The sequence below is a fragment of the Athalia rosae genome, chromosome 2 (assembly GCF_917208135.1).
Source record: "Athalia rosae chromosome 2, iyAthRosa1.1, whole genome shotgun sequence".
Lineage (NCBI taxonomy): Eukaryota > Metazoa > Arthropoda > Insecta > Hymenoptera > Athaliidae > Athalia > Athalia rosae.
In genome coordinates this window covers 13,661,147-13,673,468 of record NC_064027.1, presented here as the reverse complement: position 1 = coordinate 13,673,468, position 12,322 = coordinate 13,661,147, and the positions used below count along the sequence as shown (strand labels likewise).

The 12,322-nt window shown below is 35.6% G+C and overlaps 3 protein-coding genes across 3 annotated transcripts; 2 read left to right on the top strand and 1 right to left on the bottom strand.

Moving 5' to 3' along the window:
• The first annotated feature begins 7 nt into the window (after positions 1 to 7).
• LOC105684800 (deoxynucleotidyltransferase terminal-interacting protein 2) lies at positions 8 to 1,057 on the top strand. Its single transcript, XM_012398441.3, has 2 exons — positions 8 to 265; positions 336 to 1,057. The coding sequence occupies exons 1-2, from the start codon at positions 169 to 171 to the stop codon at positions 995 to 997; spliced, it is 759 nt and encodes a 252-aa protein (XP_012253864.2). The 5' UTR covers positions 8 to 168; the 3' UTR covers positions 998 to 1,057.
• Positions 1,004 to 2,281, bottom strand: LOC105684801 (estradiol 17-beta-dehydrogenase 8). Its single transcript, XM_012398442.3, has 4 exons — positions 2,054 to 2,281; positions 1,870 to 1,986; positions 1,403 to 1,778; positions 1,004 to 1,339 (listed from the first exon to the last, which is right to left on the bottom strand). The coding sequence occupies exons 1-4, from the start codon at positions 2,091 to 2,093 to the stop codon at positions 1,123 to 1,125; spliced, it is 750 nt and encodes a 249-aa protein (XP_012253865.2). The 5' UTR covers positions 2,094 to 2,281; the 3' UTR covers positions 1,004 to 1,122.
• Positions 2,282 to 2,529: 248 nt separating this feature from the next.
• LOC105684796 (raf homolog serine/threonine-protein kinase Raf) lies at positions 2,530 to 11,266 on the top strand. Its single transcript, XM_012398432.3, has one exon. It carries the CDS (start codon positions 3,297 to 3,299, stop codon positions 5,517 to 5,519), a length of 2,223 nt encoding a protein of 740 aa, XP_012253855.1. The 5' UTR covers positions 2,530 to 3,296; the 3' UTR covers positions 5,520 to 11,266.
• The last annotated feature ends 1,056 nt before the right edge of the window (positions 11,267 to 12,322 follow it).

Genomic DNA, 12,322 nt, shown 5'->3' with positions numbered 1-12,322 from the left:
CGCAGAGCAGCGCAGAGTGCCGTAGAGCCACGATCAGGGCCATAGACATAGAAGAGGCCATAAGCACGCAACGTCGAATTACAAGTTGTGTTTATTGGTTAGGTTTGGGTATCCCACACCAGTTCAAAAGATCTAATATTCACCTTGTAATAAATAACCCTGCGTAAAATGGACATTATCATCGACACTACAGGCCAAACCGATCTTTTAGTTAAAGACAGGCTTGTTGAAAGCGATGATGACGATCCTGACACTGGAGAGATTGGTAAGTTTTGTGGACATTCCAAAGCATTATTTTTGGAAGAATACCTCTTGAGCTAATACCTATGTTACAGATTTCGATCTTTCACAAATAGCAACATTCAAGGATAAAAATGAGTCTGTAAAGTCAAAACGAATATCGAAGAATGACGTTGATCTTGATGATTTTGAGCTTGAAATGGGATGGAAACATATTAATAAAAAGCTACCACAGAACTCTAGCAATGTGGTAGAAATAACCAAGGAGTTGACACCACTCGACAAAATATTGGCAAAGTCAGTTGTTAAACCAGGCTTTGAACAGCTAGAATCTGTTCCAGCATATAACGAAAGTGAAAAGCGATTGCGAAAGCTGAGGTCTAGAGAAAGAGAAAAGACCAAGGGCAAGAAGTGGTTCAATCTACCTGCTCCAGAGATAACCGACGAAATCAGACATGACCTGGAAGTTATTCAGATGCGATCAGTCCTAGATCCAAAACACTTTTATAAAAAGAATGATCTCAAAGTCCTACCAAAATACTTTCACATTGGTAAAGTTATGGATTCACCCCTAGATTATTATAACAACCGTCTCACAAATAAAGAAAGAAAGCGTACTATTGTTGATGAGCTTATGGCTGATGCTGAATTCTCCAAGTTTAATAAACGTAAATACAAAGAAATCATTGATGAAAAACGAAAGACACACTTCAAATCCCATAGACATGCAAGGAAGCTCAAGGGAAAGAAAAAGTGAATCAGACCCAATATTGTTTTGTTTATTGATATCAAAAAATATATTGTGGTTTGTAGTAAATATTAGTGTATCGCATTCTTTTTTCGACCCCAAATACCATGATTAGATACATTTCTTATGCCGGACTAAAAGAATCCACCTGTCACGTCTATGGAAGCACCATTCACGAAGGAACTTTTATTCGAACACAAAAATGCTACGACTTCTGCGATTTCATCAGGGGTTCCCATTCTTCCTGCGGCTGTTTTAGCTATAAGAATCGTTTTTATATGTTCCGGAACAATGTCTGTCATCTGGGTTCTAATAAAACCTGGTAATACTGCATTGATTCTGACTCCGAATCTAGAAAATTCAAGAATATGAGTTTTCTTGCAAGCCACATTCAAAATTTGCCAAGATTCTTACTTTGCCAAGTCTATGCAAGCACCCCTTGTAAACCCTTCAACGCCAGCTTTCGATGCGCAGTAGTTACTTTGGCCAAGATTGCCAAGTTTTCCAACAATTGATGCCAGATTTACTACCGAACCTCCATTGGACACTTCAGCATTTATCATAGCCTTCACAGCTATTTGCGTAACAAGGAATGTACCTTTCAGATTTACATCGAGAACTTGATCATAATCGGTTTCCGATAATTTCAAAAAATAATTATCTCTAGTTATTCCTGCCGAATTTACTACCAGTGTAGGAGGCTTTGGATAATGTTGAAGCACAGATACAAACGCCTCATTTATACTATTGGGAGATACAACGTCGACAGCCAGAGAAAGGTGATCTGAACCTGGAAAGTCAAAACAAAATCTTTTCAAAGAAATTCAATACTACGGAAAACAGTTTGTGTAATCTTAATATATGGTAAAAAACAATTATACCTTCTAGAAGAGCTACCGTTTCAGAAGCCCTCTTTGCATTCAAGTCAGCTGCAACAACTGTCGCTCCTTCTTTTGCCAGTTTCTGACACACAGCCCTGCCTATACCACTGCCAGCTCCTGAAATTCAACATGGCATAAATAGACGAAAAAAGTAATTAGATATAGTAGTTCACCTATAGTTCACCTGTGACAAAAGCAAGTTTTCCGGCTACAATACCCGACATGATTATCAAGTAGTCGTGTGAGTACAATGAATCCGGTTGTTAACTGATTGTGAATCAATTATATTTCCAAATCGACGCGCTTATCATCAACGACTTGATAATCAGCCATTGGCGTATCTTCAAGTGAAGTAGGATCATAGATTAAAGAACCTGAACAACCGACATTGGTTCAGAAGTAGACACCTGCCATGTTTATTGAAATGTGTCTTCTGCTAGGATGATGATAGGCGATAAAAAGTTGAGAAAGGTCAGCCGCAAGTCGCCACTATCAGCGTTGACTGAATCTTTAGTCAACGCAATCAGCAGAGCTTTGGGTCTTGCGCCAATCACACTATATTACGCCTGCGCCCTGAACGCTATACCACGGTGAAAATACCGCGCGATTCGTTCGAATTGCGTACTTCAGATCGTGTGTCGCTGAACTATGTGGCCAATCGTTTATCGTCGGTATTTTTGTGATTGCTGAAAATCAACCCATTGTCTTGATAGGCAGACTTGCTAACAAGTATTATCAGTATCCTGTACAGTAAAATCATAATATAAACTTGTTGAACTGCCTGTTACTCGAATTACGAAACATAGGGAATATTACAAGTTTCCCATAATTAGGCGTTTAGAGAAAATACTACAAGACACCCCCATTTCACCTCGATGTATCTTGCACCCTAGTTAAAAATTTTAAACAAGACAAAATCCTGATTACTATTGCGAATATCTTTCGATTTTATATAATTCGTTGACTGAAAATTAATCAGTCAACGTGTAATCGATGCTGATCCCATCATCTGCGTTTGTTTTATGGGCTACACCGTGTAACTGTAATGCTGTAACTCAACAGCAATGGCAAACTCATGGCAAACTGTAAATTTGGCTCGGAAATTTCCGTGGGAGTTCGCTGGGGCTCGTATTCTGCGCAAGAGTTTAGAGTAGGCAGCGAAAGCAGCCGTCGTTGACACTGGCCTATTGTTGAGTTTTAGGAGTGGAATATCGTTCGAATTCGTGAAGTATATTGTTTAAACGAACGTGTAAGAGTGTTTAAATGAAGCGGTTGCATTCGGTGAAGTGATACAAGTGCGGGTGGATCGATATTAGTTAAATAAAGGGGGTTAAATCTGCAAGGCCATTTAGCTAAACATGATGTCGCCATCAACGTTCAATGCCAGCAAAACAAAACAACCTGCGTCAGGTGGGTCTCGGTAGAAAATGGCAGTGATTAGGGAAGTAAGATTTATCCATGGTAGATTACCAACGTTTTCGTACAGAATACCAGCCCGTGGGAATGACCATAACAACACCATGTCACAGGGATACTCAGGCAACAATGCTGCCGATTTGGGCGATTTGAGCGATTCAGAGGATGGTTATCTCGAAACAGATCCTCTTCGATATGAGCTAAAAAATATTCAAAGCGTCATTCACGTCACCAGGCAAAATATCGACGCATTGAATAATAAATTTGCCGGATTTCAACATCCACCTTCAATCTACCTCACCGAGTACCAAGAGCTCACAAGCAAGTTGCATGAACTCGAGTCTAAGGAACAAAAATTAAACGAACTACTCAACACGGTCAGCATCAGTGTCGATTACGAAGTTCAGACACCTTCTCGACAACCTGATCCAAGAACGCCACTCAAATCCTTGCTAAGAGCTCACCTGCCAAATCAGCAACGCACCAGTGTTCAAGTCAGAGAAGGACTCTCTTTGAGGGACGCACTTGCTAAGGCAATGAAGCTTCGCAATCTCACCCCAGAGATGTGCATTGTTTATGTAATCGGACACAGCGATAATAAGATTCCTATCCCATGGGATACGGACATTTCCTCGCTAGAAGAAATATCAGTTGAGATTCTAGATAAATTTCCAATAACAACTTCGATATCACACAATTTTGTTCGAAAAACATTTTTCTCTTTAGCTTTCTGCGAATGTTGTAGAAAACTTTTGTTTCAAGGCTTTTACTGCCGAACTTGTAACTATAGATTTCATCAACGTTGCGCAGGTGGCGTTCCGGCGCTCTGCCACCAAGTTCGAATGCAGGACGCTTACTACCAAGCCTTGCTAGCTCATAATCCTGAAACCACTGCCGGAATAATTCAACTTCCATCTGAGTATGGTCTTAGTCGAAGCATGTCTCCATCGTTGGCTCCTGTCAGAGGTCACAGGCATCCGAGAACTCTAGGACAACAAGACCGCTCTAGTTCAGCCCCCAATGTATGTTTCAACATGGTAAAACCAGGAAGCGATCCAACATCTCTGGAGGACTATACTAGATCTCAGAGCTTAGGGAGACCTGTTGGGAATATTCAGAGCCCAGTTTCGCCAGGGAGTAGCCCTACCAAGCATAGTCAATCGACTCAGGCAAGTCCCACGAGTACATTGAGGCCAAAACGACCGAGAGCCAGATCGGCAGATGAGTCATCCAAGAATTTGTTGGCTCCAAGGGAGTCTATCGAAGACTGGGAAATTCCAGCTGATGAAATATTGGTAGGACCAAGAATCGGTTCTGGGTCCTTTGGAACTGTATACAAGGCGCATTGGCATGGACCAGTTGCAGTAAAAACATTGAATGTCAAGATTCCAACAGTGGCACAACTTCAGGCTTTTAAAAATGAAGTTGCAGTGCTCAGAAAAACGCGTCATGTTAATATACTACTGTTTATGGGGTGCGTCAGCAAACCTCAGCTAGCCATAGTTACCCAATGGTGCGAGGGATCCTCTTTGTACAAACATCTTCATGTGTTTGAATCAAAGTTCGAACTCTTGACGCTCATTGAGATTGGTAGGCAGACTGCGCAGGGCATGGATTACTTACATGCCAAGAATATTATTCATCGAGACTTGAAGAGTAACAATATATTTCTACACGATGATCTGACGGTAAAAATTGGTGATTTTGGACTAGCCACGGCAAAGACTAGGTGGTCAGGATCTCAGCAGTTCCATCAACCAACAGGATCAATTCTGTGGATGGCACCGGAAGTAATTAGAATGCAGGAGGAGAATCCCTACAGCTATCAGTCGGATGTATATGCATTTGGAGTAGTACTTTTTGAATTGTTGACTGGACAGTTACCATATTGTAACATAAACAACAAAGATCAAATTCTCTTCATGGTTGGAAGGGGCTTTTTGCGACCTGATTTGAACAAACTCAGATCAGATACCCCGAAAGCCTTGAAACGGTTGACGGAAGACTGTATCAAATTTTCTAGAGACGATAGACCGATATTTCGACAAATTCTCGCTAGTTTGGAAGGTTTGCTTCAAGGCTTGCCTAAAATTACTAGATCAATTTCCGAGCCAAATTTGAATCCAACTCAGCTTCAATCGGATGACTTTCTTTACGCATGTGCGTCGCCCAAGACACCGGTGAATTATCAATTTGGAGCATTCCCTTTCTATCCATCAGGTGGGAACATATAATGGACATTACTTGGAACGCCATCACGCTCTGCACATAAAAATATTATAGAATGAACTGAAAATACTAAACTACGAACAATCTAAATAATACTTTTTGTTATTAATATAGAGCGTGAAAAAATATTACCAATGATCGACCTGACAAATATGAAAATGCTGCGCTCTGATATATCGACTCTTAATAGTAATGAGATGGAAATAATCCATCACTGTATGATTAGACATTAATGAATTTACAACTGTGTATGGTATTCTAGGAGGCATGGTATCTGTGTGTTATTCAATATCTGCTCTCGTATTTATTTTCTACAAAGATATTTCACTTCCAAATGGTAATAGTAATTTTACTAATTTTTTCAAATCCTTCAAAAGGATGTAAATATTTCTTAACGTAGTAAAACAAACTAAAGCGACTTTATTTCATCCTAATTTATGTAAAATTAATTCTCTCTACTCGTATAATAACAATAACAATAACAATAAGAATAATAATGATAAGAGTAGCAGTAATGATAACAAAAATAATAAATACGATAAGAATAATAGTAATTATATTAACATTCAATATCGTTTTATTAATTTAACAGATACTTGTATATCGTTTCGTAACAATGAGAGCAGGGAAAGAATATATCAGGAATGTACAGTTGAGTCAGTCCTACGTTAAAATATGATGATTATGAGATAAGTAACAGAAACATAATAACGAAATTACGTAATTTATAATTATACTACTGTAAATAATAGTAACTTAATTGTCTGTTTCAAGGTGAATTTAACGAAGTTTGCTTTTAGTTTAATCAATTATACATATAATATAAATATATCTCTACTCTGCAGTATTCTGTATACATTCATGCTGCTGTGAATATGAGACTATCAATTATTTTGATAGATTTCATTCAGTACGTCTACTTTATCATTTTTGTCAAAAGCAAAATTACCGATATATTACCTACGTATACGGCTATTTTCAACTTTGGCACACATTACATATATATTTATGAAAGAAGCAAAATAATAATAAAAGAAAAAAAGTAATACGAAAACACAAAAACGAATAACGCGATTAATACGCTTTGATCTCATAAACAACACACGAGTGTTCCATTTGCATTATATAATTTATTATATTATATATTTATATATTTTCAAATGAAGATTTTGAAACACAGAAAGTATTATACCAGCGGACAGTAGACCAGTACAGAACGATATAATGACACTGTCTCGACACATTTTATCTCCTTACTGCCCTGATTTCCCCTGTATAGGATATAATAATCCATATGTACGCAAATAAAACTTATTGGCTGAAATTTTGACTCACAACAATTATGACTTGGTACAACATTTTTCACCTATTGTCAAGTATAGGTTTCCTTACAGGTATATAAACATACATATATCTATTTTCTTTTTTTTTTTAATGGATACGATGACAGCAATAATTAGTTTTTACTCGTCTATTGCCCGCCAGAATTTCCTATACACATAATAGGCTACATATAAATTATACAAATATATGTTTTCGAAAGTCGCGTGTGTGTGCTGCAGATTTAAAACAAGTTTGCTGGATGCCTGCCGATGGATGCGCTATAGAATTACAGTCGCACGCAACGTTACATTATACCTATATTCTTACAGCAAATATTAATTGGATTGATTGTTTTACCATGGAGCGTATACATATAATACAGACAGGTCACAGGAAGATCTTAATGACCCGAATTCACACCTTGCTCGACGTTTAGTATTACACGTACCTCATATAATGAAAAAAGCAAAGTAAAAAGAAAAAGATGAAGAATCGAATAAATTCAAATTGATGACGAAGAAAAGAAGAGAAACAAATCATCATAATTATAAGATTAATAATAATTCAAATTATGTCTCTAATAATTGTAAAATAAAGGAGAGAAAAGAAAATGACGAAACAAACATAATGTCAAATTTTGCCTAATTTAAATGATGCACACTTGGTGCGTGTATGGGGGGGAAAAGTGTTTTTAATAAAAAGTCTACCACAGAACAAAAGAACGAAGAGATACGAACGTAAATTTAATTTAACATACGCTGCTGGCCAAAAGTTTAGGTATACCTGTAGAAATTTCTCGCCGCACCACAAGTTAGATAGCGAACTCAGAATTGAATAAAATCAAATTTCCAGAAAAGCGTTTTCAAGGCGACGAAATCAACTTCATTTTACTTTTTTTTTGGAATTTCCTACACCTTTACGGCCCAGGTGTGTATTTGTACACATGGCCGTCTTTTGGCTATTTTTTAGCCACCAAAAATCAACTTCAGTTCAAGAAAAATTTTTATCTCGGTTTGTTTCTGCAGTAAACTTTAAGTGGTCATCAAAACTTTACGTTTTGTTCTTTTGATTAAGTTTCGTAGGATTCTTTATCGCCCCAGTACTATATTTTCAGAAAAAAAAATTATTTTTTATTGAATTTTCAAATGTTGAAATTAAATAATTTCCTTTTGATATTCTGATGTAAAACATGTCTTTGCTAGAAGTTCAATACCGAAGCGAAAAAAATCGTAGGAAACTTTTCAAAAATCGAATATATAGATTTTGATATCCTCTTCAAGTGTACCACAGAAAAAACCGAGGGAAAAGGTTTCCCTAAGCTGTAGTAGGGTTGATTTTTAGCGGCTAAAGAATACCAAGAACTTCAAAAACACGTGCCGGGGCCAAAAAGAATGTTCTAAAAAAAAAGCAAAATAAAGATGAATCTGTCCTCTTCAAAGCGCTTTCCTGAAAATTTGATTGTCTTTATTTTTGAGTCCGCCATATAACTTTTGGTGCGGCAAGAAATTTTGACTGCCCAATCCAAACCGAAACTTTTCGACAGCAGTGTCCCGACATGTATATAGATATGTGTAATGTATAGTTTGAGGTCACACTATTTCGATCGCTAATTATGATCCTGGCCAAACTTATTCTAACCCCATGACTGACTATTGGGGTGAGATAGGTGCCCGGCGCACCTAGTCGTAAAGTTTAAGAAAAATTATAATTAGGGCCCTACAACCGTACCACCGACTAAGGTCCTCAAACCATACGTTAAACACTTCGAAATATTTCTATATATAATACCTTGATTATACATGATGCATTGTATTGTCTAGACAATATGAACGTTATCGTATATAACAGAGATGCGCGCGATTTGGCGAAAATAATAATGCACTTTCCATTATTCGATTAACATTATAGGTACGTCCCGTTTTTTGTGATGTGTTCTCATTCTTGAACAGTGTGATCATCTTTAAAATAATCTTCGAAAATTAATAAAAGAAGGAAAGCGAGTAAAAAAAACAGATTCAAACAAAACGAAAGAACAAATTTATATATTGATGATAAATCGATGCTTTCGATATGGCGAAGGCGATAAGATGCGACTTTGGGTCAATTCAGTTTATCTCCTATAATTGTTGAACTATGTAATAATGCGTGACTGAGGTAAACATATATATATGCTTTAAATATGTGACAAATGAAAACCAAAAGAAATAGAACATATTAACAAATTTTTTTGTTCGTTTTTCTTTTTTCATCTTCACCTAAACGAAAATCATGTATGTAATTCGATTTCTCCGTACATATAGCCGAAGTACACAGTGGTTATGCAGCGTTAAGAATATCCTCGATATGTATTCATATGAATTCAATTTTTGATCGCGATTACTTATACATAACCGTAATGTTATGTTATACATAATTAATACACCCTATACTTAGGTCAGTCACACATCATTTGTTATTAATAGGTAATGTATATTTGTCGTCATAATCAATGATGTTTGCGTATATAACATAGCTATTGTAACACCGGAAGAATAGAAAAAAAAGAAAAATTGAAACGAAAAGTTTGAAAAAAAAAATGTAAAAACGGTAAATAAAAACAAGATAAGAAAAATGAAAATCCATCGTATAACCAGAGAAACCGTAATGTATGTACATAAAAAAAGCGGCTGATCGATACTTTGATTTATTTATTTATGTATTAGGAAATTACGACAGATGTAAGATTACGGGATTAAATCTCCTTGGTCACCATGGGTAAATTTTACCCATACCTATTTTTTGACAAGTTGACCTATTTACGATTCTTTTCTTTTACTATGTTGTCATTCAAATTTTGAGATACCGACTTCTGACACATGTTCGAGAATGTTCAAAGTATTTTCTAGTAATTTTTGAATCGCGACCCGACTGATAGTTTGCACACAGCAACCATTTGAACTTGGCTGGGTGAATTTTACCCGGTGTGACGACGGAGGGTTAACATAACCGATCGTTTGCAAAAAAGGTAATAAAAAAAAAACAACAAAGGAGCGAAATATGATTGAAAGTACAGTAAACTTAAAGCGGGGTGAAGAACATTACGAGGAAAGTTTGGAGAACAAAAAATAATACACATAAAACAAACAGACGTAGAACGTAAAACTAAAACGAATAGATGAAAATCAGACATGTTGAAGAAGAATTAAAAATGAACGCTCACTATATTACGACAGTTTCTCAACTTACCAGAGAAACAGTAAACCATGAAACATATAATTGTACAATAAAGTGTTGAAAATAGAAAGAAAAATAATGAATAAAAAGATTAAATAAAGCGGACGTTGTAAAAAATACTTGAGAAAGACAGGAGAAAAGGAGGAGGGGCAGGGAGTCAAAAAACATGTAGGAACAGAAAAGATATTAAAAACGAGGTGTGACAAAAACAGAGAACGAAACTCTCAAAAAGAATACTTATACTTATATACCTATGTCAAAAGAATTCACAAGTTGAAAATTAATAATACGAAGCAAAAGAATTCTTCGCTCTCTCTTTTACTTTTTGGTTTGAATTTTTCTTTCACCTCGGTTTTTCTTTGTTTCATTTCTTTTTAAAACACTTAGTCAATTGACATACTTAATTAACTACAATTCATTATACGGTAATTACAAACGGTTCCTTTTTAGGTAATCATCATTCTCCACTGAACGTATGTGTACGTATGTATATGTACCAATATGTATACGTTAAAATGAAATTTTAACAATACATGCGTACGCACACTAGATTATTCTTTAGGGAAAACTAAAAAAAAAAGAAAATTTAATAAATAAATGAATACATTCCCGAATAATTAGCTTCATATATCATTGCAGCTGTTTGCATTTTAATAGCGGGGGTGAATAAGTGAATAAAATAATAAACAAACAAACAAAACTATAACAATACGCAACATTGAAAGATTAAAAAAAAAAAAAAAAAAAAAAAAACAGCAGCAACGAGACAAAAAATGTACATGAGAACGAGAAGAAAAATAAATAAATAAATAAGTAAAGTAAGAAATGAATAAATAAATGAATCAACAACACCTTGAGATTAATTTGCTCACGTTATAACTAAAGTTTCGACGTGCCTTCGTACGTATATAATAATTGTTATTGAAACTTTAGCGATAATATATATATATATTTATATATATACATATATATAGGTATATGCATATAACGTAGTCAAATTATTATGCCAAAATATCAAGCTGAAAAAAAGAACCCTGCGCATGTATAATAATAATATACTATACATATTATATATTCTTGAGGAAAATTTCAGAATCCTGGAGTTACTTAAGTCGTTTAATTACGTCAAACAATTTATTATTATACTGTACCCAAAAAAAAATGGAGAAAAAAGGGGAAGCAAAAAACCATGAAAATAAAATTAACTCAATCTCGAGTATGTTGTATGCATTGTGTTATTGTCATGATAAATAATTCACGTTTTCCCATCCATGCGTTTGTAGTAAATTTTGTCATTCTTAAATACCTCACGTTAATATCTCGTTTTTTTTTTCTTTTATCTTTTGCGTCTTTGGAAATTCGTATCCGAACAACCATGTCTCGCCAATAGCTTAATAAAGAAATCATATAGTTTACGTTTGAATATTTATCGTAGATCGTTATTAAACTGTTTGAAATGAGCCTCCGAGCGTCATTTATTTGCACGAGTAATTATATGCAAATCCACATATCATGGTACGCATGTAGTGCATCACATACATTATATCTGTGTATGGTACGTGGGTACGTACATAAATAATTGAGTAAACTTTGTCGGCACAACGTGCAATAAATTTTTCAACAACCAGATTACTGCATGCTGCAGGTTTACCGCCGTCCAAATAAGTTGAGGTTTGTGTGCCTCGATAAAAAACAAAAAAATTACATCTTCGAATCGATGAATCGGACTTGCACAGCTCGTGAATACATGTTGCATTTTCTGCAACGAATAATTATTCGGAAAATGAATCGCATCAGTTTTAGATGTCCTTCGGTTACCTTCTCTGCGGTTTTCAACTTGTCGAAATAAATAACGAGATTACGGTCGTTACCCTTTTTGTTACAAGATAAACTCGAGATCAGCAATTGTTAAAACGATTGCGGAGATGGCTCCTCGAGTCTCCGGCAGGAAAATTTTAACAACCTTTTAAATTCTGACATGAAAACATGTATCTGCATTTTTTTTTAAATACGTAATCATCAGTCAAGTTCGCTAGTACGCTATATGGGAAGTCGCCGAATTCGAAAAAGACTCGTTGTTTTTAGGTGTGATATAGTATTGTACTCCACAGTTATCCATGCGCATGACGTTTCCCGGTCATTTTATTACTTCAATAACAAGTTCGATGTTCTAAAAGTACGAACGAAAAATAATTTTACATATGTAAACGTTTTATGTCGTGTATTTAGAATATAAATAATTTACGCTGTAAACAAATGCAGCACCATCACA